The 24,662-nt window shown below is 34.9% G+C and overlaps 1 protein-coding gene across 1 annotated transcript in view; it reads right to left on the bottom strand.

The window, feature by feature from the left end:
• HDAC9 (histone deacetylase 9) overlaps positions 1 to 24,662 on the bottom strand; it is a 269,880-nt gene that overhangs the window by 38,005 nt on the left and 207,213 nt on the right. Inside the window, exon 22 of the mRNA XM_053944734.1 lies at positions 16,428 to 16,546. Within this exon, the coding sequence (XP_053800709.1) occupies positions 16,428 to 16,546 (119 nt within the window). The remainder of the gene's footprint in view (positions 1 to 16,427; positions 16,547 to 24,662) is intronic.

Raw genomic sequence — 24,662 nt, 5'->3', positions numbered from 1 at the left:
TTTTTTTATGAAAGTAATAAATATTACAAGTAAACAGGACCTCCAAATAAAACAGCTATTTTCTTCTGGTGCTCGTTTGACTCCCCTTCTGGGCTGTACATGTGCACTGGTACATGTCGTCGTCTTTTTGGCCAAGTTACACAACACTGGTTTTTTTTCCAAGGAAGTGCATGAAAGCTGATAGTTGCCATTGTTCATTTTTATCCAATGTGTTGTAATGAATATGAGCCAATGGCATATTTGTTTGTTCTGTGGCCAGCTTCTTCCTGTTTTTTTTTCTCTCCCTTTCAGCTCAAGGACCAAATTGTTGAAAGAACAACAAAAACACCACAAGTGGCTTTATAGTCTTTCTTCTCCTTAGGGTCTTCCATTTCTTGGAAAATTTTAGTGCATTAGTTGTGTCATCTAAATGTGCCAACACTAGGTGCTGCAAAGAAGGATTTTAATTGAAGTTTACCTGAAAAGCAGTTTCTAGATGGACCAAGTCCCAAAGGTGTCCAGAGGTTTGAAGAGTATTAAACCCACCCCCACCATAATTCTTGTCAGCCCAAATATATGTGTGCACATTACCAATCTGTATGTGTAGAAGGGTAAGTGCAGGGTATGTATGATAGCTGAAAGAGCTGCAGAAGCAGGGAATAGCAAGGCAGCTGGACTTGGAGAAAGCTTCACACCTGCATGTTGGGAGTTTGCTGGGGATTTCCTCACTCACTGTATCTCTTCCCTCACATTCAACATTGCATATCCATATCTGCACCCCTTCTAAACTACTGCTTACTGCTAACAGTGAAATGTCAACTGCATCTGAGCTGGAAGTTCTTTTTTTATTGCAGATCATTCATGTGTTAGTGCAAAATAATAGAACCAACAGAACCTCCTATCACCTACACTGACAGCTGAAGTTATGTCAGAATTGTAGTTCCCAGTGAATTATAGTGGTAAGCTTACTGCAAAGACACCTCTGAGTTCCACAATACCATTCTTAAAATCCATGTAAAGAACTTGTGTAAAAGTTTTTGTTAATATTGAAGATTCTGCAGTTCATTTTATTTTTAGGGAATTTAACTACCCATTTTAGTAACCTGATCTGTATTAAAAGAAGTCTCATTTATCACTTCATTTAACTTCATATTCAATTTATGACATTTTTACATATTGAAACTGGATGGGAAAACCCTCTTGATTTTAATATTTGTCAAGATTCTTTCTTACCTTTAAGTAAGGAAAAGTTAGCTGTCTTGCCTCTGCTACTCCCCCAGTCTATTTACTAGTCAGTAGGAAGAGAGGAAGATCTGTTGCACCAATTTTCCTAAAATATGGTCTTTTTGGAATTAAACACCTCTCTATACTGCATGTCACTGACAAATCTGGACTTAATAAGATGTTTAATGTCCAGAAAGCCAAACTTTGAGAGAGAAACCTCATTTATGGCTCCAAAAAGACTATTTACACCCAGGCAGATAAAATATGCTTTCATCTACCGAGGTCATGCATTGTGAATACAGCATACTCAGTGAGAAGCTTCTCAGGTAAATATGAAATTAAAGATGAATGCATTTTAGTTAAGTAATCCATGCTTCTGTTAGTGCCTCAATAAAAATTACTCTTTTTTGCAGGTTATGGAGACTTACTTTCAAATCCTTGTATTATTTAAGCAAGTTATAATACTAATATTATCATACAATATTAGTATATTAATTATATACTTACTAGAAAATTATTTGGAAAGTATTTTCTGTATAAGAATACTACCTATTATATTTCTAATAATCATTCAGATTTCAAGATAACAGGGGTATTTTTATACAGAAACCATGGAAATTATGTAGAAATTATGTTTGCTCTACTTACAGTATACATAGTCATATTCACCTGTCATAATAATAATCTTCTTAGCTTTAGAGCCTATTCATCTATGAATGTCTAGTATCATTTCCTGATTCATAAAAGTTGAAAATAATTGTATGCACAGAGAATTTGTATGCCAGATTTGTTCCATTGAACACAGTGATACTTCCTCAGACTACACAAAATATTTGCTATCCTACCAACCCACTGTACACCTTGCTTTCTTTGTCTAAGATATAAATAATTTGCTCTTTAAAGCTCTGCTCAGTACTTAGTTCAATCTCTCCTAACACCCTTTTAGTTCAGTGTCCTCTTCCCTTGGATATAGTGTCACTTCTCTGCTAATAACATGACAAAAACTTGGTAAGTGGTACGCATTTACCAGGGTGGCTCTTAGATATCCCAGAAAAAGAAGGGAATTTGACCATTTGTCCTGGTGTTTTAGAAGTTAAACAACTTGGTCAGAAGAATCATTCCAGCTCAGATGTCTGATGTCCAGCCTTCCCATCCTCACACCTGGGATTTCCCAGGCTGAAACACTGGAAAATATCCTCCTTCATCATGAATTAATTTGCTGCTTTCAAGCCCTTTTTTTCAGGTTAGCAGTTGATGTATGTCTAAACAAAGCTGCCATAAATATCTATATTGCTTCAAAAATGAGACATTTGAAAGAGGGAAATTATTGCCTACTTTAGAGAGATAAACTGAAGCAAATGAAAATCAAATCTCAAGGGACATTCTTCAATAATGAAATCTCCACAGATCAATCTCCCAAAGGCAGTAAGTGGTAAAAGTCACTGAGCTGAAACTAAGACAGAAAGAAGAGTTCAGTGACATAGTGATATAATAAAACTGGTCAGGAAATATTCCTGTAGTAATGAGAGGCCTTTTAGCTGAACTTACTTCATTTTATGTTTATTTCTGAGTCTACTAATTGTGGATCGGTTTTCTTAAAAGCTAAGGAAACATTCAGAGGAAATAAAAATATTTTACAGATACTCTTTCTTTCACTAGTTTTAATAAAATAAAAACAGGTACTGAGAAAGGACAGTGTTATCCAATGGACTAAATTAGGTAGTTGAGCCATGATGACAAGAGGGATGGACAAATTCTGAAGAAAAAAGTTACTCAAGACATAATGTTTGACATCTGGTTTATGATGCTCTAATTGTCAGTAGTCAGCCAAAGCCAAAAGTTTGCTATTGTCTTTCAGATGAAATATATCTGGAACAGTGCTGACTGTTTACTGAACTAAATATATTCTCTGTTTCTTCCTGAAGTATACATCCCACCTTGGAATAGAAAATTTTATTTTTCTACTTTCTCTCTTTAAAGTACTGTGTTTAAGTCTGACAAGTTCTGATGGTCAGTGTACACCATGCTAAAGTGGTTATGCTGTAAGTACCCTTGTTATGGTACAAGATGGCTAGTTCCATTAAAATAAATTACAAAATTTTCTTCCAATATAATGAAACATAATACAAAAACCGGGTAAATAATTTAAAAGTATTTTAGAAAATTTTGTGCAAAAATGCAGATAAATAGTATCTTACTTTTCCTTTTTTTAGTTATATAATGCAAATTACAATAAGGAAAATCTTCCTTTGTCTGAATGAAAGACACTTCTTATTTTATGTTTTATATTTTTCTTTTCTTTTCTTTTCTTTTCTTTTCTTTTCTTTTCTTTCTTTTCTTTTCTTTTCTTTTCTTTTCTTTTCTTTTCTTTTCTTTTCTTTTCTTTTCTTTTCTTTTTTCTTTTCTTTTCTTTTCTTTTCTTTTCTTTTCTTTTCTTTTCTTTCTTTTCTTTTTTTCTTTTCTTTTTTTTTCTTTTCTTTTTTCTTTTCCTTTCTTTTCTCCTTTTTCTTTTTTCTTTTTTTCTTTTTCTTTCTTTTTCTTTTTTATTTTTTTCTTTTTCTTTTCTTCTTTTCCTTTCTCTTGATTTCCCAACTTTATTATGTCTGTGATAAAGTACTAAATTTGATCAGACTCCATTTCCAATTCTTTTTTGAAAGCACTACATGAAAATTTGTCTTCATTAAGTGCCACTAGGATTCCAGCACGATGTAACTAATGAGAGAATTCAGTAGCTTCATGTCAATGTGATGCCTCAAGTTCAAAGGGGACATGGACATCCTGTTTGGTGTTTTGTTTCACTAAAGACATTAAAACTGCACAGACCCTTTTAAGTGTTTTTTAAAGTAATCTTCTTTACTCCCAATCAGTAACCTAAATCATTATAAAAATAGTATTCATTTAGATAATCTTCAAATTTGTAATGTGATTTGGAAATAAACCTTCAGCAATTCTCAGTGAATTGGAAGGAAACTCCTGGTGGATGAAAACATTTCAGAACTACTACTTTTTTCTCTTAAAGATCTCTTAAAGATCTTCAGCTTTTTGTGACCTCAATGTTTTCCTTAAAAAAGCATGCTGGGAAAATCCTAGAGGTGTCCACTGTGTGTGGGAATAGATGCACCCAAAAAGAGCCAAAAGAAAGAAAAATTACATGGTTCAGGACATATGCACTGTCTTCATGTATGTTCTACAATGCTACCATTGGTGCAGTCAACACCACTAGAAAAATGATGTTTTATTCATATGGTGACATAAATACCACAATTATTTTTTGATAACTAATTCCTTTGATGTAACACATTTGTTAATTAATTTGCAGTTTTGAAACAGCATCACATCACTTGATAAATGGATTTTCTTTACTGTTTTCCCCAGGGTTTGATGCAGGTTTAAAAATGCTGCTTACTCAAATATTTAAGTGAATGAAAAACTATTTAGATGTGCTCATGTTGGCTTTGGACATTTTTAACCAAATAGGTTCCACTCTGCCATTTTACTTCTGTGGTAACACTGGACTTAATTATGCAACTATTTCAAAGATGATTTGACAAAATTTCTTGAAATTCCTGGTAAATTTGTTAAGATACCGACCAGTCATATTGAAAAGCAATTTTACTGCAAAGCTGTTCCTGTAGGAACCATACAAGATGCTACTATAACTTTCAGTGAAAACAAAGGATTTGTGAGACTACAGATACTACTTTTTAAATAGAAATAAAAATAGATACAAACAGTAACAACTGGATTTAATCTTTTAGTCAATACCTCTTCTCTACAAGAAAAAAACCCAAACCAATTAGATATTCTGTCACTTTTTCCACTGTTTTTCCACTGTTTTGGATTTTAACAGGAATAAATAATAATTTTATTTTAAAATAAAATATATTATATGAAAATTTTAAAAACAAAACAAACTTGAGAAGATATATCAATTTTTATTGATATTTATTTATATCTCAAATTTTAAACTGGTAATTTCTCTTGACAAAAAATACTATGCAAAGCAGAGTATTTTAATACATAAAAATACTATGCAAAAGCAATTTAAGTTATTCTTTGCAAACCAACTTTGCTTAATCAGAAGAAAATTATGAACAAGAACAAACAAATTATGCTTGGCTGCAATCATAAATAAAAACATAAATTATATGGCAATACATGTCAGTCAGCTGGTTTCCATACAAATAAATCACTGAATTAATATCTGATGTTAATTAATCATATCAGGAAAATAATTTTGAAAGCTAGCACATTTAAAACCCATTTTATTAAAGGACACATTCCACTATTAAATTAAACTGCTCTGTTTTATTTTGCTTTTCGAGAATGCTAATCTGTTTTAAGTAAGTAAAACACATTTAGAAAACAGCTCTCACAAACAAATTACTTCTGAATGGATGCAATGTCAGATATCAAAAAGAGAATCTTTTTTTTATACTGAGAGGAATTTAAGGAAAAGGGATAAGACTATGGATCAAAGGAAACAAATATGTGATTAATTTGCCATCATAAACAGAAAATATTAAGTAAGTGAATTTTTATTAACTAACAATACTTTGCTGTTCTGGACAGTTATCTTATTTTAGTTTCTTCTTCCAAAGATCTTTCAAGATCTTTCCCTCAGTCCATTTCAGTGCACATGAATCATAATTGATGATGGGGAGAAAAGAATGAATCTGAATTAAATAAGTTATTAGTAAATTCACTTCAAATAGACATATTTTACAATAGAAAAATTCTTATTTATTTTCAATGTAATTCTATAAGATTTCAGGAAGTATTTAAATAACAGTGTTCTCATGTAAATATGCTTTTGAAGAGTTTTTAGCATGATTTTTGTACCATAATAATATTTACAATCTCTGTCCCTGTAAACATTACTTATTTTAGTAAATCTTAATCAGGTTTGTGGGGTAATTTCAATCAACAATCGACTGCTCAAAGCAAGTAAAAGCTTGTGGGATTAGGACCTACATTCTTGCATTTCCAGAAATTTTATGGCAATTAGTTGGTATGAGCAAGAACAATTTCCTTAGAGACAGTCACCACCCCCATCCCACAAAACATCAAATGAAGGTAATAAAGTGCTGAAAAAAAGGGACTTTTTTTTTCATGTGCCAGTGTTGGCAACTTGCATCATTTTCTTGCAGATTTCATAGTATTCAGTGTTTGCATATAAAGCTATTATAATCAGGAGATTGCAATTGAATCTAAACGTTTCATTGATTAAAAAAATGGTTGCAGAAAAAAGCTTAAAATATGAAGGAAGATTTTCAGGGAGTTCCACAATAAAAGAAATCTGAGCAGCATTTTACTAACTCTTATAATAGTTATGAGGCTTGAAGCAGTGTTTTTTTTTAACTTCTAGAACTGGTAGTACTGATATTCTATTTCAACAATTAATAAGGTGTGGTGATGTGAATTTTTGAAATTACCACCATGAATTAATGTTTTGAGTTTAATCACATAGGTAAGCACAAAAATTTCCTTTACCCACAAGTAATTAACATACCTTTTATATCACCTACTTCAATAACTTATTTTCTTTGTGACAATGGTACCTTGAACATAATGTTTTAAATTTTATTTTATATATTTGCTTGGGTAAAATATCCCAACACAACAGCAACTAAGACAATTGCTGGGATCAAAGCTAACATACCAAGAAAATCTCTTCAGATTACTGAAGAATTGATGGTGATGATACCAGTCAGACCTAAAGTGTACTTGATACTGGGATAGTGTGAAAAAGATGAGTTTGCAGACTGAAAAAACAGATGGCCCCTTATCACCCCATGGGGCTAAACACACAAGAGCAAACTTCAGAGACGCCTTACCTTTACCTTGTCTACCCCTATCAGGAGAGACTGTTATAAGGGTTATTGCCTCTCAAGCCCTCCCTGTGATCAGCTTTTGAAGTCCATGGCCAAGAGGCCAGTGTGAGAATATCACCTCAGATAAGAGGTGTTTGCTCTGTGAAATATTCAGGACAGGAATCCATGGAGCCCATGATAGTTCAGCAGGGAACCACAAACTCCAGCTAATATCATTTAATCCCCTGTTGGTTTGAGAACTGCCCGCCATAAAAAGCATAACTGGCTGTTTATTTGTGCAGGCAACAGATAACATCTTAAAGTTACAGTCTGCCTTAAGTAATGGGGATGTGAAGCCCAAAGAAATGAACCATCCAAGCTCATAATCAAAATTGTGTGTGCTCTCTTCTTCTCTGCATAATGAGATGTAAACATTTTGGCTGCTGTCTCTTTTGAAAGATATTAATCAATCTATTGGTTAGAAATCACAAAGGATAGTCGGTCTTCAAATTACATGCCTTCTTTTATAGCATTTTGAAGCTGTGAACAATATGTTAAAAATTTTCCCATGGCACAACCAAGTAAATATTTGTGGCACATTTCTATTTATTACAGAGAATGGTTAAATTCTAAGACATAAATCATGCTCTTCTACTAAAGACTACAAATTCCCAAAGACAAGACTAATTCCCAATGCAATGATGCTATAAAAGATCAGACACTTTGTTATGCAGAAATCCACATTTGGAGATGTCTTTCAACAATGTTCTCTCAGGACCCAATCCTGTAAAAGGCACAGGCAAGTTGCTGAACACTGTGTCAAGCTCCATTAGTTTCAAAATGGCCCTAAAAACTTATATTTAATTTGCCCTATTTAAATTGTAATCTGACATGATTAATACTGCCTAAGTGAAAAAAAATACTTTGTTCTTTCCTTTCTTCTACTAAATGACAGCCTCTTTGTTTCAACAAGGAAAAAGATTTCTTAAGTTTAATTTCAAAACCAAGAGAAGGTATGACCAATTTTACCTTTTTTGCATCCCTCACATAAGTTATTGTCATTAGCCAATGTTGTTACTGTAGCATGAAAGAAAAAACATCAAGAGGTAGGTGAAGAGATAAGGGAAGATGACCAAAAAGGGAAAATAATTCTTAATGGTTCTGTAGATTCTCTTTCTTTTCCATTGTAATCTATCCTCTGCCGTGTCCCCAACAACTGCCCTAAATCAAGGTATAAAAGGAATGGGCACCTGATGCATTCTGCAGATGGATTGACACTGCATAGCTGAACATGCTGTACAGGTGGTTTTTCGCTTGTACCAATTAGTTAACTAGCCAGCAGACAGATCTTCTCTTTGAGAGACAGGAGTGGGAATGGAAACGGAAATCTCTCCTGGCTCATTTGCAGAAAGGAAGGCCAAGTAAAAGTGAAAAAGCAGGTCAAATCAATGCTTATTTACTAATATTTCTAATTTCACTCCCTTTCTGCTTAGGTAGACCCTTTCTGGAATATTTACAATTAGCCAGACAGTATTGAAGATACTGGGTAATAACAAAATCAGTACTAAGATTTCTGAATCCTTCAGATGAGTTTTATGTGTCCAGTTAGACATGCATGCTCCAAAGTCTGAAGACGAGGACTTTCCTAGTCTCAGTAAATAAGGTGAATTATTCACTATTTTCACATGGCTCAAGCCCATAGTCCACATCATTGCCATATGAGCACTTGCCAGTATGTGAAAGCAGGTCCTTCAAAGAAGCATCAGATTTTTTCTGAATTTCTCCAAGCACCAATCCCTTTTTTAAATGAAATAGTAAAAAAAAGACTTTTGCTCACATTTGCCTTTTTATGCTGTGTCCTAGAGAGGATACCAATTTTATACAGTGAACTCCAATCTCTCTTCCACAGGAGCCAACAGACTACTCTTCCTCAGAGAGCAGGATTTCTGAAAGTTTCTACATTTCATATCTATAAATGTAAATGTAGTGTACAAGTCAATAATGTACCAGATCCTGGAGTCACTGACAAATAAATCACCAATATCTGTATTACTAGAGCAAATTTAAGGAGTACAAATGCAGGAGTAAACAAACATTATCTGATTTAGGAGGCTGGGCAATCCAATGGCTATGTATGGCATAGGATATGATACAGCAATAACTGCTGTGGGCTACAAGGAAAAAGGAACCAAAATACTTTACTTCTTACAGAAAATCCTGTGAAAATAATCATGCTGGTTGGTCACCAATTAATTTGTCATCTATTTTGATGTCTTTTGGATCATACCAAACTACCATTTAATTAGTGTTCAAGAAATCACCCTAGAGAAAACCCAAACTTTGCTTTCAGAAGTAAACAACTGGAAGCAAAGTCTTGATGCTACATTTTCTTGCTGCCAGTCACTGGGTATCATGTAGTTTACAAGAGACAAAAGGGACAGAAATAAAATATCTGATACCAATGAGGACACTCCCTATCAATGATCATTGCTCCAACCCATCTCCAATGCTTTTAGCTCTGAGTCAGAAGCTGAAGATCTATCCTGTTGGATAATCATTCTATAACCTCAAGTACCAGAAATATAACCAAACTATGTTAAAAAAAAAAAAAAATCTGAATTCAGGAGAATTCAGAAAAGAAGGCAGCTATGGTAACTGAAGTAATTTAATTATTTACTGCTGCCATAAATTATCTTATGCAATCTCTTCCTTTCTGTGCTGCCTCTGGCATACATTGGTCCTTCCATAATCTGATTCAGCTTCAGCCCAATAGAAGTTTCTTCACTTTTCTGACTTTGCTCTCTGGTGGGTTGCTGAGTTAATGCTCCATGTGTTTACAGAGAGATTGACAAGAAGCTGATCTGGTGCAAGGTAAACAATGGACAACTAAGAAGGATGTACGTATGGCAAGAAGCTGCTTGAGCAGCTATGCCAACTATGAACCTGCTGTCAGAGGCAGTCAGTGCCAGACTTCCCAAGATCACAACTTCTTGTAGCTGAGTCAAAAAATACTTTCTTACTTGTGAAGAGATTAGACATGGTATTATAAAAGCCTGCAATGCTATTTTTAGAAAATCGAACTGTAACAGCTACCAAGCTACTACTCTTTAGTCAGCTCTCAATTTGCAGGGATTCCTTTTTCCTGCCTTCCTTTAACATATACCTATTACATTAGCCCCAGTAGTCCCAGTCAGGACTCTTTCTTGGAGTCAAAAGTCAGAGAAGACTTTCAGACAACCACAAGAAAGTGAAGCTCCTACCCAAAGACATTCTACCCAAAAAATTCACAGCCAGTCCAAGGATGTCCAAGTCCAGTAGAGAGTAACAATATTATCTGGGGATTCCTTTACAAACTAAGTACTTCCAGGAAAAGAACCAACAAACAAACAAAACCCCAAATAATGAACATATACAGCCTTTTAAGTACTTGAAATACTCAGAATAGTCACATAGAATGTTTTAGAAATACTGAAGCTGGCACATGGGAAACTTTATCTCTGAAACATATCTGAAGTACCAGGCTTTGACCCTGAGGAGTTCTGCATTTGAATTCAGTGATATGTAGTTCTAGCATTAACCTTTGGTCTGTTTCTAACCCATATACTATGCACAAAACACAGTGGGAAACTGAGAAGAATTCCAAGATACAGTAGGGCAGTTGTGACGGCTCAAGAAAAGACGAGTCATTGAAGAAAAACTTCTGCATGAAGCCTTTGGTGTCTGAGTGTGCTATGGCATACCTAATTCTAAGGATGCCAGCTATTTATAGGTCTACTTTAAAGCCTTCCAGTGACAGCTGGAACACCATGCTAGATCATTTGTTTCAGCATTCAGTCACCTCTTTATTACAACTGTGCCCATTACTTCTGAATCTGCTTGTGCCAAAATGCTAGGTATTTTAGCTTTTTATAACATTTCATGTTACATTTAGAGATCTTTTTATCAAAAGATCTCTTTATCATTATTCCCAGTGGGAATTGGAAATGAAATGTGAAAGGCAAAACAACAGGAAACCAACAGGCCCCCAAGTTCAACCTGGTTGCTCTTACTTGTATCCTGCAAAAAATCAGTTCCAACCATGAGAATAGATTCCTCACAGAAGAGCTGCTGGCTTTCTGTAAGTCAGCAGACTTTCTTATACATTAATTTCTACCACTTAGGCTGACATATCCTTTGGAAATAACCTGGGCTCATGAGAAGGGAAAATGCTAAGAACTTCAGCACTTTTTTCACTGGTCCCACTTGAATAGAGTGTATTACAAGATGGGTTTTGATAGGTTAAGGGAGTTATTACAACTTTCTCAAATAAAAACATTAAAAGTTGCAAATCAACTTAGATAGAATCAGTTATATTCCAGGCACTGGATCAACTTTTCATTACAAATTTGGCATAACAGAAGACAAATATTCCAACAGAAAAAATATCATTTACTCTTTAAATGCCCACAGTGGTATCCTTTCCTACTGCTAATTGCTGATTCTATTTTGCACTCTGGTGTCAAATAGCATCTTTGGAATAGGAGAGTAAAACAACAGGAAAACTCCAGTAAATCATCGTAGCCCTTAACAAATGCAGTGCTTCAGGAAATTAAGTACCTTGAAAAAGGTCTTCATTCTTGCTTGACACTTCTCTATTTACTTTATTCTTTTTATGATCACAATTTAATGAGTGATTATGTAGAATATTTACTTGAACAGTAAATTGATCTCAGTGGTTTTAGTGCAAGCATTATTCTAAGGGCTGTTCTATAAAACAAAGAGAAAGTACTTAATCTCAGGATAATGTTACATGGAGATATTCAGCTAGCAGAGCTTAATTTAAAAATAGTTCACTTACAAGATCTAACAATTTGCAACTTTATGATCAGATCTGACAGATCTTCTTCAGACTTGTTCACTACGCAAAATTCAAATTGTATGATACTATATATTTTAGCAGACAATGTAAAAATTAACTGTAAAATAAAGCACAAAATGTATCAGTTCTATCTTCAGTAGTCCTATCTAAGGATCATCATAATAGGGAAGAGTAGATGCATATTCTTTAAGCATATCCTTACTATTCTAAATATAAAATTCCTTTATTCCCTTTACTTATTCTACCATTATTTTTCCTATACTTTATTTTCCATACAACTTTTATTACTCCAGTACAAAAAGTGAATTTGATAAAAATATGTTTTGATAATACATGTTACATGGTGCTGATATTTTGTATTATCTTATTGAAAAAAAAAAAATTCTAATAAGAAAAATAAACCATTGGACTAGTCAGGAGTTGAGACATATTTTCCTCTCACCTGATTATATTTTACAATAAAATCAAAGGACTTTTGCAGTCTCTGACCTAAACAAAGAGATCCCAAACACTTCAATAGTTACTCTTCATAAGAGCTGTGTATGAGAGTTCCAGCTGCGGCACCCACCTTCACCTTACATCTTGGGAACCACTTAGCCAAGCAACAGGGACAGAGCCATGTTAGAACTGAAGGTGGACTTGACATTGCAAAAGGTATTCCTCTATTTCAACTAATGAAGTTAAACTTGAGTCATTACAGAAGGGGCACAGAAAGCAAAATCTGAGATAAGTTGCCTGAATATTCCTGACAGAATGTGCCAGATATTAGAGAAGCTCCTGAGCAAGAGTTGGCATCTTTAACTGATGCAAGACCCTGGGCCAAGAAGACTACCAGAGAAGTTTAACATGATATTTGCCTCACTTTCTTCTCTTTGCTTTTTGATGTTAAACTTGGTGCAGTTCCCCCAGCATAATGCCACAGGCAAGGCAGTGTCTGTGAGTAAAGATAATATTTTTAGCAGACAAAAAGTTTTTATTTGGAAAAACAAAGTTCTTTTCTGACACAAACCCTTTTGAGGGGGGAAGACCTTCTTCAGGGCAAAGTGATTGTGAATTCAAAAGTGTACCTGTTTCTCATTTTGCTAGGTGGCCTTTCATCAGTGTTGTCAATAAAGCTTGCTTTTCCTTACTAAGATATTAGGAATGTAGCCTGTACCAAAGGACTGAGAACTTCCCAGCAGCAACAAGTTCTGCCATATGCCATCAGTCACATCAAATCTTTGAAGCCCTTTCTGTTCTTAAAAGAATAAAAAATCCATCACAAAGTTTATGCACATGGGTCGAGTATATATTTCAAGATGTGTATGTGTATGTAGGTGTATTATACAAGCACCTTTTGAAATCATAGCACTTCATTAAGAGAGAGGATTGGCACAAAGAACTAACATAAAGAAAAATGTGCCTGTGAAATCCTCAAAGTTGGGGTTGGAACAAATGTTTTACTTAATGTTCATTCTGAATTCTACATTGCACCAAACAAATATGTTTTGCAGACAGGTAAAACTTAGTTAAATATTGCTTAGTTTAGTGAAAACTAATCAGCAAATGAGGAGGAATTGCAAAGCCACTTTGAAAAAATAGGAAAAGTGATTTTAAAATTTCAATAAGATAGGAAAGATTCAAACTTCCCTTCCAATCTTTTTTAAACACTATCTCTTTTTTTTTTTTAATGGGAAAAAGACCATTAGTGATTTCATTACTTAATACACCTAGAGATAAATTAGGAAGTGAGATATTTCCAAGCTCTGCTATCATCACTGATCTCAGTTGGCCAGATTCCACTCTACAGCCTTCTAGAGGAGTTGAGAGTCACCTCACTCTAAGAAATCCTGATGCACATAACAGACTCACCGATTTAAAATCAGCTGAAAATATATATATATATATGATTATTTTGTTGCTGACATGTTTCTTTACTTATGAGAAATGGCAACTCCTCAATAAATAAGATTGTATGGCAATATAGACAAAAAATAAAATTCTGAGCTAAAGCAGATTACAGTTTACATTTCTCAAACTGTGCAGATTTACCAGACCATTTTTTTGTTGGGTGTAATTGCCTGCTATATGGTTACTCCAAGGCTGCTATCTTCATCCAATGATTTTTACTTTATAATTTAGGACAATTGATTGGTTAATAAATTTTTTTTTTCCTCTTAGATTGTACTCTGAGGGAAAGACATAAAAAATTCATTACCAAGTATCTAGTGGCTTCTAAATGCTCTTTAAGAGCAAGGTTAGTAGCTAAGGATCTATCTTCCTATCTTCTCTCCTTTGATCTCAATCTCTCCCTAATTTGTAAAGCTTGTATTAAATCATAGAAATCAGAAAATTCAATGCATTAAGTGTACACAAAGTGCTAAAGATTTATAAAGAGAAAATATTTACAGGTTCAACTTTACTTGTTGGCATCCAAATTCTAATTATGACAAACCAATTATATTAAAACTTTGCACAAATATCTATTTTTAATGTTCAATATGAAATTTTCTCTTTGGACCTTTTTTTTTTTTTAATAGACTGTTCATTTTCCTACATACCACATATAGTATGTTATGTTCTAAAATAGTATGGTGGAATGTGGAGAATTTTGTTTTGGGGAAATAATAAATTCCTTTGGCTCTGTAAAAATGGCTTTATTCATCCCTCAGGTGCATGATCATTATCTGAATCTATCTCAGCTTTTCTCTTAATTTAAACAAGAGCCACCTACACTGGCTTTTTTTTTTGTCTGTAAGCAAAAAGTCACCTTTTTTTTTTTCTTACAGACATATATGCAGATGTAGTGTGCAGCCTCTAATATTGGAAAATATATTAAGTTTTCTTTTAAAAAGTTATGAAGAATTAATCAATGAATGAATGAAAATGAACACTAATTCTAATGTTAGACAGTTTTTCTTTGCTGCAATTTCTAGTTAAGTTGTTGAAGTTGCTATGCCAGAATATTATATATACTAAAGCATCTTGCATCCTTAAGGGACACATAGAATACCTTCTCAGCAGCTAAATAGAGATAGTTATATAATGGTTCTCAACAAAATATCTGATTTAGTACTAGCTGAAAGTTCCCCTCCCTGCCACACAAGCTCATGGAATGGTGCTGCTGACCAGGAACCACATATGGAAAAAAACAGCGAGGAAATCGCTCACCTCTTCCTGCAAAATGTTTTACTAAAAATCTTAATACACAGGGAAATGATACTCAAACATGCACAACGCCTGCTATGTTTCTTTCCTCTTCAGTGTAACCACTGCATTAAGCTGAAAAGCTGTGCTAAAACTCAGTATGTCTTACTTGCAGCCAGAGAGATATTCCATTTCCAACCCATTCGTGCATTAGCACCTGTGTAAGTGTTTTTGAGTAGACCCTTGCACTGCTCTCTGCAGAACTGCATTCTGCCTTTTCACAGCACACCACTATGGACAGTCACTCTGTTCCTTCATCACTTTCACTGGTATTCAGGGGAGCCTGTTTAGCACGCAGTGAAAATCAAAATAAAAAATATGCATATGTGCCCTGAACCTCCTGAGGTAAACAACAGCTTTGGTCTATTGATCTCTAACAAAAGGCAGAGGTTAGAAGGAAAAAATCCTCTGAACTGGAGTCCATTTCTGCAGTGTTTTAAATGCCACTAAGTCTCATTGACTTCTCCAGACTTTTCCCAAGGCATTTGCCATTAGTAGCAGAGGTCCATGTTTAATAGCTGTTGAAGTGATATTATAGACTGAATATACTGAGTAAAAGTAGATATACTGAAGAAAATTATTCACAGCATTGCATTAGGAAACCATTTTGTGTTGCCTTATGTAAAGCAATTGATATATAGCAATGTTACAATGCACATTCTGTACAGAGAGTTACTACATCACCCAGCCTTGCTTAACATCCCAGGCTCAGAATCAGATTGGCCACAAGATCTGGTAACAGCTAGTGATTTTGGGATGTTACAAATGAGATATGTCAGACAGATCTGTCTTTCAGAAATTATTAAATTTCTGCCATAAGCACACATTTTGAAAGACTGAATGGACATCCAAATATTGAGACCCAGCAGAGTAGTCTTTTAGAAAAATTTGGCCTTCATAAACACTGATGTAATTCAGGATTAATGCCACGGAGCTGAAAAGATTACAATAACAAAAGAGCAATATGAGATTGGATTTAGGCATCCAAAGTCTAAAATCTCCAATATATATTTAAAGAGAAGTAACTTACTCCAGCATTTGGAAATTGGGGCCTATTGAAAAGCATGAAACCTCTAAAATGTTATTTAGATGCCAGAAAAGTAATATTTTAGAAAGTCATGACAAAAATGCCAAGAGGAACACAAAGGAGTAAGCCAGAAACTCTAACATGTTCACTTCCACCTTATCTATGAGTTGGGCAAGCGTTGCAGCTCTCCAGGCATCTCTGGGTATTAACTGCTGGACAGTCCCTGTCCTCAGTGACACAGCTGTCATCTCACAAAACAGAAACATAGATGTGAACTGGACTTATATTCCTAACTAGGAAAAATACAAACTCAAAAACACGTGCCCGTGGCAATACCTACATTTAGCTGTGACTTTGTACCCGCCCAGCGGAGGGTCGTGGCCTTCCACAGCATCGAATCCTGCTGACACCAGGACAATTTCTGGATCAAACTCATTGGCAGCTGGCATAATCACAGTTCTGTGGAACGTAAAAAACCCAATGTGAAAAAATTAAAAGCACTTTCATCTTCATTATATAAATTGTCACAATCAGAAAAAAAACACAACACAAGATATTTTATTTTCATTAAACCAATCTTCGTGGTAGCTGTTAAAGTCCAAGGCTTCAATCAATTTCTTTCTATAATCACTCTTTTTTCTTTTCTATGACTGAGAAAAAAAAGGCAGGTACATGTGAAAGCCTCTAATATTACTTACACATCTGTGTCTGTTTTATCCTGCTGCCTATAAAAAGCTGCCTCTTCCAGGGAAGTGACTAATGGTTTACAGAGAGCTCACAAAGCCTGACTGGAAACCCGGGCTGCTCCAGTTAGTGTGAACTTGGTGTAAATTTGAACTATAAATTTCTTTTGGGAAAATGTTTGCTTTCCAAACTTTTTTTTTTTTTTTTTTACTCCTTAACATTTTTAAATGTTTGTCGAGGTGGGGGGTGACTCTAGCAAAGGAAAAACATGAAATTCCCTTAATCAAATCCAGACTATGTTGTCAAGCCTCTCCAAGGTCAAGCATAACAGGAATGTGACAACCACGAACTAGTGACAGCAACCCCTGCTGGTGTCAGGAAGATAATTCAGCCTTTTACAGTCACAGAGATTCCACTTTTTTAACCCCTTCCTTGACAAACTTATGTGTGGATATTTTATCACTTTGATTTTGCCCTTCTCCAGTCTCAAAGCCTGAAAGCTGTACTGAAGGAGAAAATAAGCCCCTGTGTTCTGCACTTGCAGATGTGTTCTTTCAGGCTGACTCCAAAGGGAAGGAGTAAGGATGACTTTTGCACTGGTTCGATATACACTGAGCCTGTAATGGCTGTGCTAAACCAGGGGGATATGGCTAACATTAAAAGGCAAATACATATAGGAATGTCCTGTCCCAGAAAAAATAACTCTAGAAAATACCAATTGGTCTACACTGGTCAGAATGTGAAGATTAATTTTGTGCATGTGTAATGCTATTTGTTTAAGTTCAATGTTTATTGTTTATTTGACAAACAACTTAGTGCAAAGAAATCATATTTTTGTTGAAAGGTTTAGGTTTTCTGCGGAAAAAAAGACTCATTAATGATATAAACAATTCTCTAGGTTTTTCTTTAGTTTTGTTTTTAATCTATGCATTACAAACTTTATTTTATTTTGTTTGCCTCAAAGGTAATTTTAATATTAGGAAAATGTTCCTTTTACTTGTTAATCATAAAAAAAGAGAATTCAGATGAAGCAAAAAGTCTTCATCAGAGAATACAGCATTTCAATGAATACAGTTTTACATTAAAAAAAAGATAGAGGCCACTTAAAATTTTTTTGGTGATTTTGCTGAAATTGCACCACAAATATCTACTGGCAAAGTGATATAAGTTGTGAAATATTCCTTTTTTTACAAGTCATTAGTAGGCCTCTACTGAAATATGGATTCCAGTACTGAGCATTGCACTTCAAGAAGGACCTAGACCAACTGAAGAGATCAAAAGCAAAGAAAAAACTTCTAAAAAACATAAGTGGATAAATAATATAATTCTAATTATTTGATTTGCATAATCAATGGGAGCAAACATGATAAAAATGCACAAATACGTAAGTTGTTGCACGAGGAAAGAAATAACTTGTTCTGCATCCTGTGGACAGGACCTGAAGCAGCTGCAGCAGGAAACCTATAGTTCAGACACTAGAACAAGCTTTTAAATTGTAAGAATAAATAATAATATAAATAAATTGTTTAAGAATATTGGAGATTCTCCATCTCTTGGACTTTTTTATAATAGCTAAAACAAATATCCACCAAGCTTGCTACAGGTTCGAGCTGACATGGCCTGGAGGCAGGTGGTCAATCACTCCTCCTCTAGGCATTTTTTCCTATTGTTCCTCTCTAACACACAAAGTACACATATGAATACTTACATTAGGCACTACAGTGACAGAGCTTTTGCAGGCTAATCTCCACAAAGCTAGGGAACAATATCAGAAATAAAGGTCTCCTATACATCCAAGTCTTATGTACATACCTTCTGATATTTTAATTACAAATTCATTGTCTGAAGCAACACATACTTCCCAAACTTCCCCACGTCTGCAACACATGTGGCATGGATCCTGATTACTGATGAGAACTGTGGCTGATACACAATCTTCATCTGTCCCCATAGCACCATACATCTTATAGACTGAAAGAAGGAGGGATCCTATGAAAAACCCTCCCTATCTGCAGCCACTTGAGCTTTTGCCCTCCTCCTCTCCATTTATATTTCCTCAAATTCAAGTCAGGCTCTGCTTTTTATTTCTTTATTTCAAACAAAGTGGCAGCACCACAGAGTACAGCACAGACTAAGCTCAAGAGCCAGACAATGGAGTGTGTTCAGCACAGAGAAGCTCTGCAAGCTTAAGTTGCTGAGCAGCAACAGGCTTCACCAGCCTAACACACAAAGAAATTTTTGAGTCTTATAATTTGGAACATTGGCAAAATCCACCACACTTCTACCACATTTCAAGACCTTGCTCTTAAGCGTAAAGATGTCAGCACATTTTTAATAACAATGGGGCAAAACAATGCATTTGATCCTTAATCTCATTCACAGAAGCAGCAAAAATTGTTTAGACACAGTTTATTCAAATTTTTTGTCAAATAAATATGTCTGACATTAAAACTGCCAGCCATACTGAGTAGCAATAGGAAAATTATTAAATACTGAAAGCAAGGTCTTTTGACACAAAGAACCAGGAATAGCTATTAACACCATCTTTAATAGTGCTGAACAGGAAATAGTAGCACATTCATAAATTTCTACAGAAATGATATATAGGAATCTCAGCTCAAGAAATGAGAAGGCTGTAACACTAATAACTGGAGGTGGCATTTAGAATTCAGTGTTCTGTTACTGCTTTCAGTATTACCTGAATTCACTTTACCAAAATAACAGCTGTATTTTTTCCTGAAAGATTTTTTCTTTTAAGAATGTACACAGTGTCTGTTACATTTCACCAGAAAAATAACATCCTACTTTTGCTGTATTATTGTCTCACAAACTACTTTGCTACAATGTACCAGAAGAACTAACCTGTCTGCCCTGTGTTGTCTGTTTCTTTTTCATCCTCCATAGTATTGAGGGAAATGGAATTTCAGAGCTCATCCATCTTATACTGTTCATCATTTAGTACAGAAGAACCTCTAAGGACTTTTCTTTTTGAAAGATATGGAAAAAAAAAAATTCTTTACTGGGATAGCAAGCTTGCCTCCTCTCTTAAACACCTCAGAGTGTTCCTGGTCCTTGTTACAGAAGTCAAGGCTACTATATGGTCTTTCAAAAAGATGACAGCCACAAGTCTCTCAATTGCAAAGACCATATAGACCTTTGGTTCCTTAATCTCTAATCCCATTTTCAACATTAATTTACAGGCATTTAGGTGGTCACTCTTTTGAATAAATTCTATGATAAATCCGCTCAGAAAAGAGCAACTTCACATCTGGAAAGCAGCACTTTGGTTTGGAGTTTATGTAGGTAGGACATCTGTAGTGTTTGTCTAGCCTTGGCAGTAACTACTTTGTGGTAAGAAACAGACATGAAAATTCTTTCACAAAAATGACAGATACTTTCCTGTCTTATGAAGTTCTATAAGGAATGATATACACACACATTTTTAAATATAGTCTTAATTTCACCAGGACATACATAAAACTTTTTGTCATTTGTCACCTCTCAGGCTTTAGCACCTTCATATGACCATCTGTCTTTAGAAAAATCACAGAAACAAAGAACCATAGAATACCTAGGGCTGGAAGGGACCTTTAAAGATCATCGAGCCCACCTTTGCTGTCCTGGGCAGGGGCAACAAATGTTTTGAGGTTGGTAGCTGTATAGAAAGCCTACAGAAAGCAACATGCAGATCACTTCTCCCTTGTAAACAACCTTTTCCTACCTCAGGATGGTTGGATGGGCAGTGACAGTTCCTGATCCCCTTCACTATCTCTTGGGAGCAGAGAATCATCAGACCTTGTATCTTGCATTTTTTTAATCTCTTCTACACTCTGGAGGGCACAGCAAGGAGTAAAAAGGAGGAATCATACACTGACTACCTACTCAGGATCTCCTATAACCATGTCACTTCCCTTCTCAGCAGCCTAAGAAGAGAACCCTCTGAATCTGATTATAACAGAAAATATGTTGGGCTGTTTTTTTTTAAAGCAGGCAAATAATATTGGTAATACACTAATACATATTCATGTTAACCTTCCCAGATTCCTCAGACCAGCCCTATGCTCAGAAGTTAGGCTGCAGCTGGCGGGATTTGTTACGGTTCGAAGGGTCAAAATTCTACTCACCAGAAATCTTTGCAAGGGTGCACCAGCAGCCTGCATTCAGACCCTGCTAGGAACACTGATTATCTTATGCCCAGCAGGAGTAAGAAATATGATTTGGCTTCTGGCCATGGGTCACCAGACAGGTACAGACTGGGGACTGGCAGGCCATGACTTCTTTTTGAAGCCAGTCGGGCTCCAGAGCTTATCAGCAAACTGAAGTTAATGCTAGGATCCTTCTCTGAGAAAACAAGCAGCTTTTGTCAGAAGAGAAATAGATTTTATTCTTCCACTATGACTCACACTCTCCTCCACTTCCTTCTCCAAAGAAAATAAAACACATAAAAGTGATATTTATTTTCTGTGATCTGAATCATATAGAAGCATAAACATTTGGTATACCATATTCACCTAATGATGACAACAGAGTTACAGGGGCATCTTGCCTGGCTGACTCTTTCTTTCTTTTCTCATTCATTTTCATTAATAAACATGTCGAAACCTGAAAGCTTGAGCAGCTGCATCGCAGAAGTTATTTATCTAAACCTTGCAGTTAGAGTGAAACTGTGTCTTCCAGATCAACATAATGCAGATTCTTCTTTCAGTCTGATGGTACTGGGAATAGAGCATGTATCTGGGAAGCTGAAAAGATTTCTTTTTGTCTGACTAGGGAGATTTCCCCAAAGAATTAATATGTTCCATTTGGGTACGCTGCTGTCTGCAGAGAAGCCAAGGGATGGCTTCCAGTTGGGTGTAGTTCTAGAGAAAACATCAGGCATGTGATCCTCCCCTCCCCACCAATCTGAACATCAGATGCAAGACATTAAAGCGATTCTACCAAGGGACTCTGTTTCTTTTATTCTTCTATTCTATTTTTGTACATTCAAAGCACATGGTTAGGATGCTACCAAACATTTGTTCTCCCAGAAGAGATTGTAGAGAAGTACCCAATGCAGAAATGACTCTCTAAGCACCACGACACAGAGCTGGAAATCTCCAAAGAAAGCTAAATTTATGCAAATAGCTACAATTCTTTTGCTGTGTTGTTAATTTAAAAAGGAAACTAGCAGGAATACCAGCCTAGGACAATAAATTAACAGAAAAATAATCCGTGTTGTTCTAAAACTGCAGATTGGAATGGTTTAGTAACATAAATTATTTGATCTTTCCCTAAAATCCTCCAGTGTTTTTATTAAGTGATCTCAAAGTACTTTGAGAACACTGAAAAATGAAAAGGTTCATATCTTCAGCTGGTATAAATCAGTATAGCTGTTTCTGATTGCATATTCCTCTAAAGCAGACATTTCTTTACCTACTTCACAGATGAACCAGCTAAAAGCTGGTAAAAGCCTTGAATAAATTACCCAGTTGTCTCTTGAAAAGCCTTGAGAGAAAATGCAGAAGACCCTAAAGTCCATAATTTCAACAAGTAGGGAAAAAAAACTGTAAATGCACTATTATTTGTTCATATTTGTTGTTCATATTTGTTCAGATTTGTGTTTTGCAAGAATATAGATATATGCAATGCATTAGTGCTATTATAGTGGGGATTTAGCCACCAAATGGAGACCTAGTCTGTTGTTTGAAAGAATGTAGGTCTGCCTACAGTTTCTCAGTTTCACATCATGCAAATAAAATAGTGTACCAAACAATCACTATGTTGTCCTACCTTAAAATTACACAAGGTTAAGTAAGTTGTTGAATGTTCCCTGATAAAAACAGATCAGAAAGCATTTAAAAGATTGCCCCTATAGGTATATGGAACTTACAGTATCTATTATTTTTACATGTTGCTTGCATATGTTTTAATGTCACACACTATCAAGTAATGCCTCTTCTCACAGAAAGCTACATAGAATTTCTGTACAACTCACACATAATACTTATTTCTGCATCAATTGAGTTTATAATAGTGTCTGTCACTAAAATTTTGTTTAATTTCACAACATTCCTTTGTGCCAGTTCTGTTGTCATCCCAAGTTCATCAAGGCCAAACTTGAGAACATTCCCTCAAAGCTCCTTGATGACTATCATCTGACCATCAGCTTTGTCCTGGATTTATCCTCCAAGGCATAACAAAATTCTGCCAATTTAGCCTATGCATTAGTGTCTAAGGCATATATTTTATAGAAGTTTTATCTTTACAACCTTTATTTTCATATCTTTCCTTTTATTCTTCTAGGTTTACTTTTTATATCTTTTTAATAATTGTATTTCTTCCCTATTTTTTTTAAGAACAGTCAATATTTCTATCCTTACTTTTATTTTATAGTTACCTTACTTGCTTTCTGGAGATACAAAATATATTTTTCTTTATTTCTTCAAGGGGTAAAAAGTACCACATCAATATGAAGTCCTCAGTACTGCAAATCACATTCATGTAATTGGGATTTGCAGATGGTTTTGAATTTAATCACATGCCAAAATGTTTAAAAGATCCAGGTCTTCAATGGATGCACCCATTTAAAGACCATTTATAAAGTTAGCAATTTTAAATGTTATAATTGTAGGAATATCTAAGTGCCACTGAATGAAAAGTTTTAGAAGCACCATTTGTTTTCTTTCTTGCTTTCTTGAATTTTTATGGCATTTAAAGACATTTTCAGAGCCTAAGGCTATTATTTGTGGGTTCCTTCTTAAATGAATAATTATTTTGGCATCTTTCACATAACTTTCCTGAATTCTTGCAGCTGGAACTGCAAGGTCTTATGCAGTCAAAAAGTATATGAAATATTGTCTAAAATATCTGTTCATCCTTTTATTTTTATTATTTAGAAAGGTGGTTTCAATGTAATTATAATGGCTATACTACATTTGAGCTATAATATGCCACAGTCAGAGACTCTGAACTAGTATAAAAAGGACCAAAATAAGGAAAAGTTAACAGACAGAAAAACCATGAGAAGAAGTATTGCTTTGTGTTTTCCAGAATGCACTTAGAATTTAATAGCATAGTCAAGTAAAATTATCCAACTTCTTGAAACACAGGCAAAAGCATATATACATGCACACTCATGTCCATATTGAAAACAGAGTAAAATTCAAAGTCAAGCGATAATAGGTAAAGAGATTGGCTAAAGATCATGATAAACAAGCTTGTTCAAAAATCATGAGCCTAAGCATGTCTCAAATGAGTATAGCTTTAAAGAAAAGGTTATATTAAAAGGCAAGTTTGCAAGTATCAAAGGAAAGTTTACAAATATAAAGCCTTCTATGGAAATATAGGCCAAGATAATACCAATAACAGCAGGACAAAGTCCACTTTCACCCTGAAAAACAGAGTTCATAAAATCTGCATTTTCTATTAAATATTCCTCTGTCTTCTCAGTCTCTTGTGGAAGCACTTACATGATGCAAAAAAACCACTGTTTTTTTACCTTATAGTTACTTCTCAGATTGCAAATAAAACTGGTTAACATGCCATTCTTGCAAACAATTTATTTACTGAATTCCAGTTGTTAGCTAAAGGATTGATGTGGCTTCCAAGAGCTGCACAACTGAAGATGATATATGAGAGGGAGGAAGTAGAGATTTAATTTGCAAGACATAGTTTAAAATAGAACACAGAATAACCTAAAATAGTATCTCCAACACTGAGAAAGCAAAATGCTATAAATATGGAATCCCACCATTTAAAGCCAATTATTTTTCTATCAAAGCCATTCTAACTTGTATGGGAAATGGTACTGACACATGCGTACACACTGTGAAATTTTACAACCAAGTGTTGTTTAGGATATCATTTAGCTTTCATGATGTAACATGTTTCTACCAGAAAAATCAATTCAATG

Source organism: Vidua chalybeata, chromosome 1 (genome assembly GCF_026979565.1).
Source record: "Vidua chalybeata isolate OUT-0048 chromosome 1, bVidCha1 merged haplotype, whole genome shotgun sequence".
Lineage (NCBI taxonomy): Eukaryota > Metazoa > Chordata > Aves > Passeriformes > Viduidae > Vidua > Vidua chalybeata.
The sequence above is the reverse complement of the archived record's forward strand: the minus strand, read 5'-3'. Positions and strand labels throughout refer to the sequence as shown.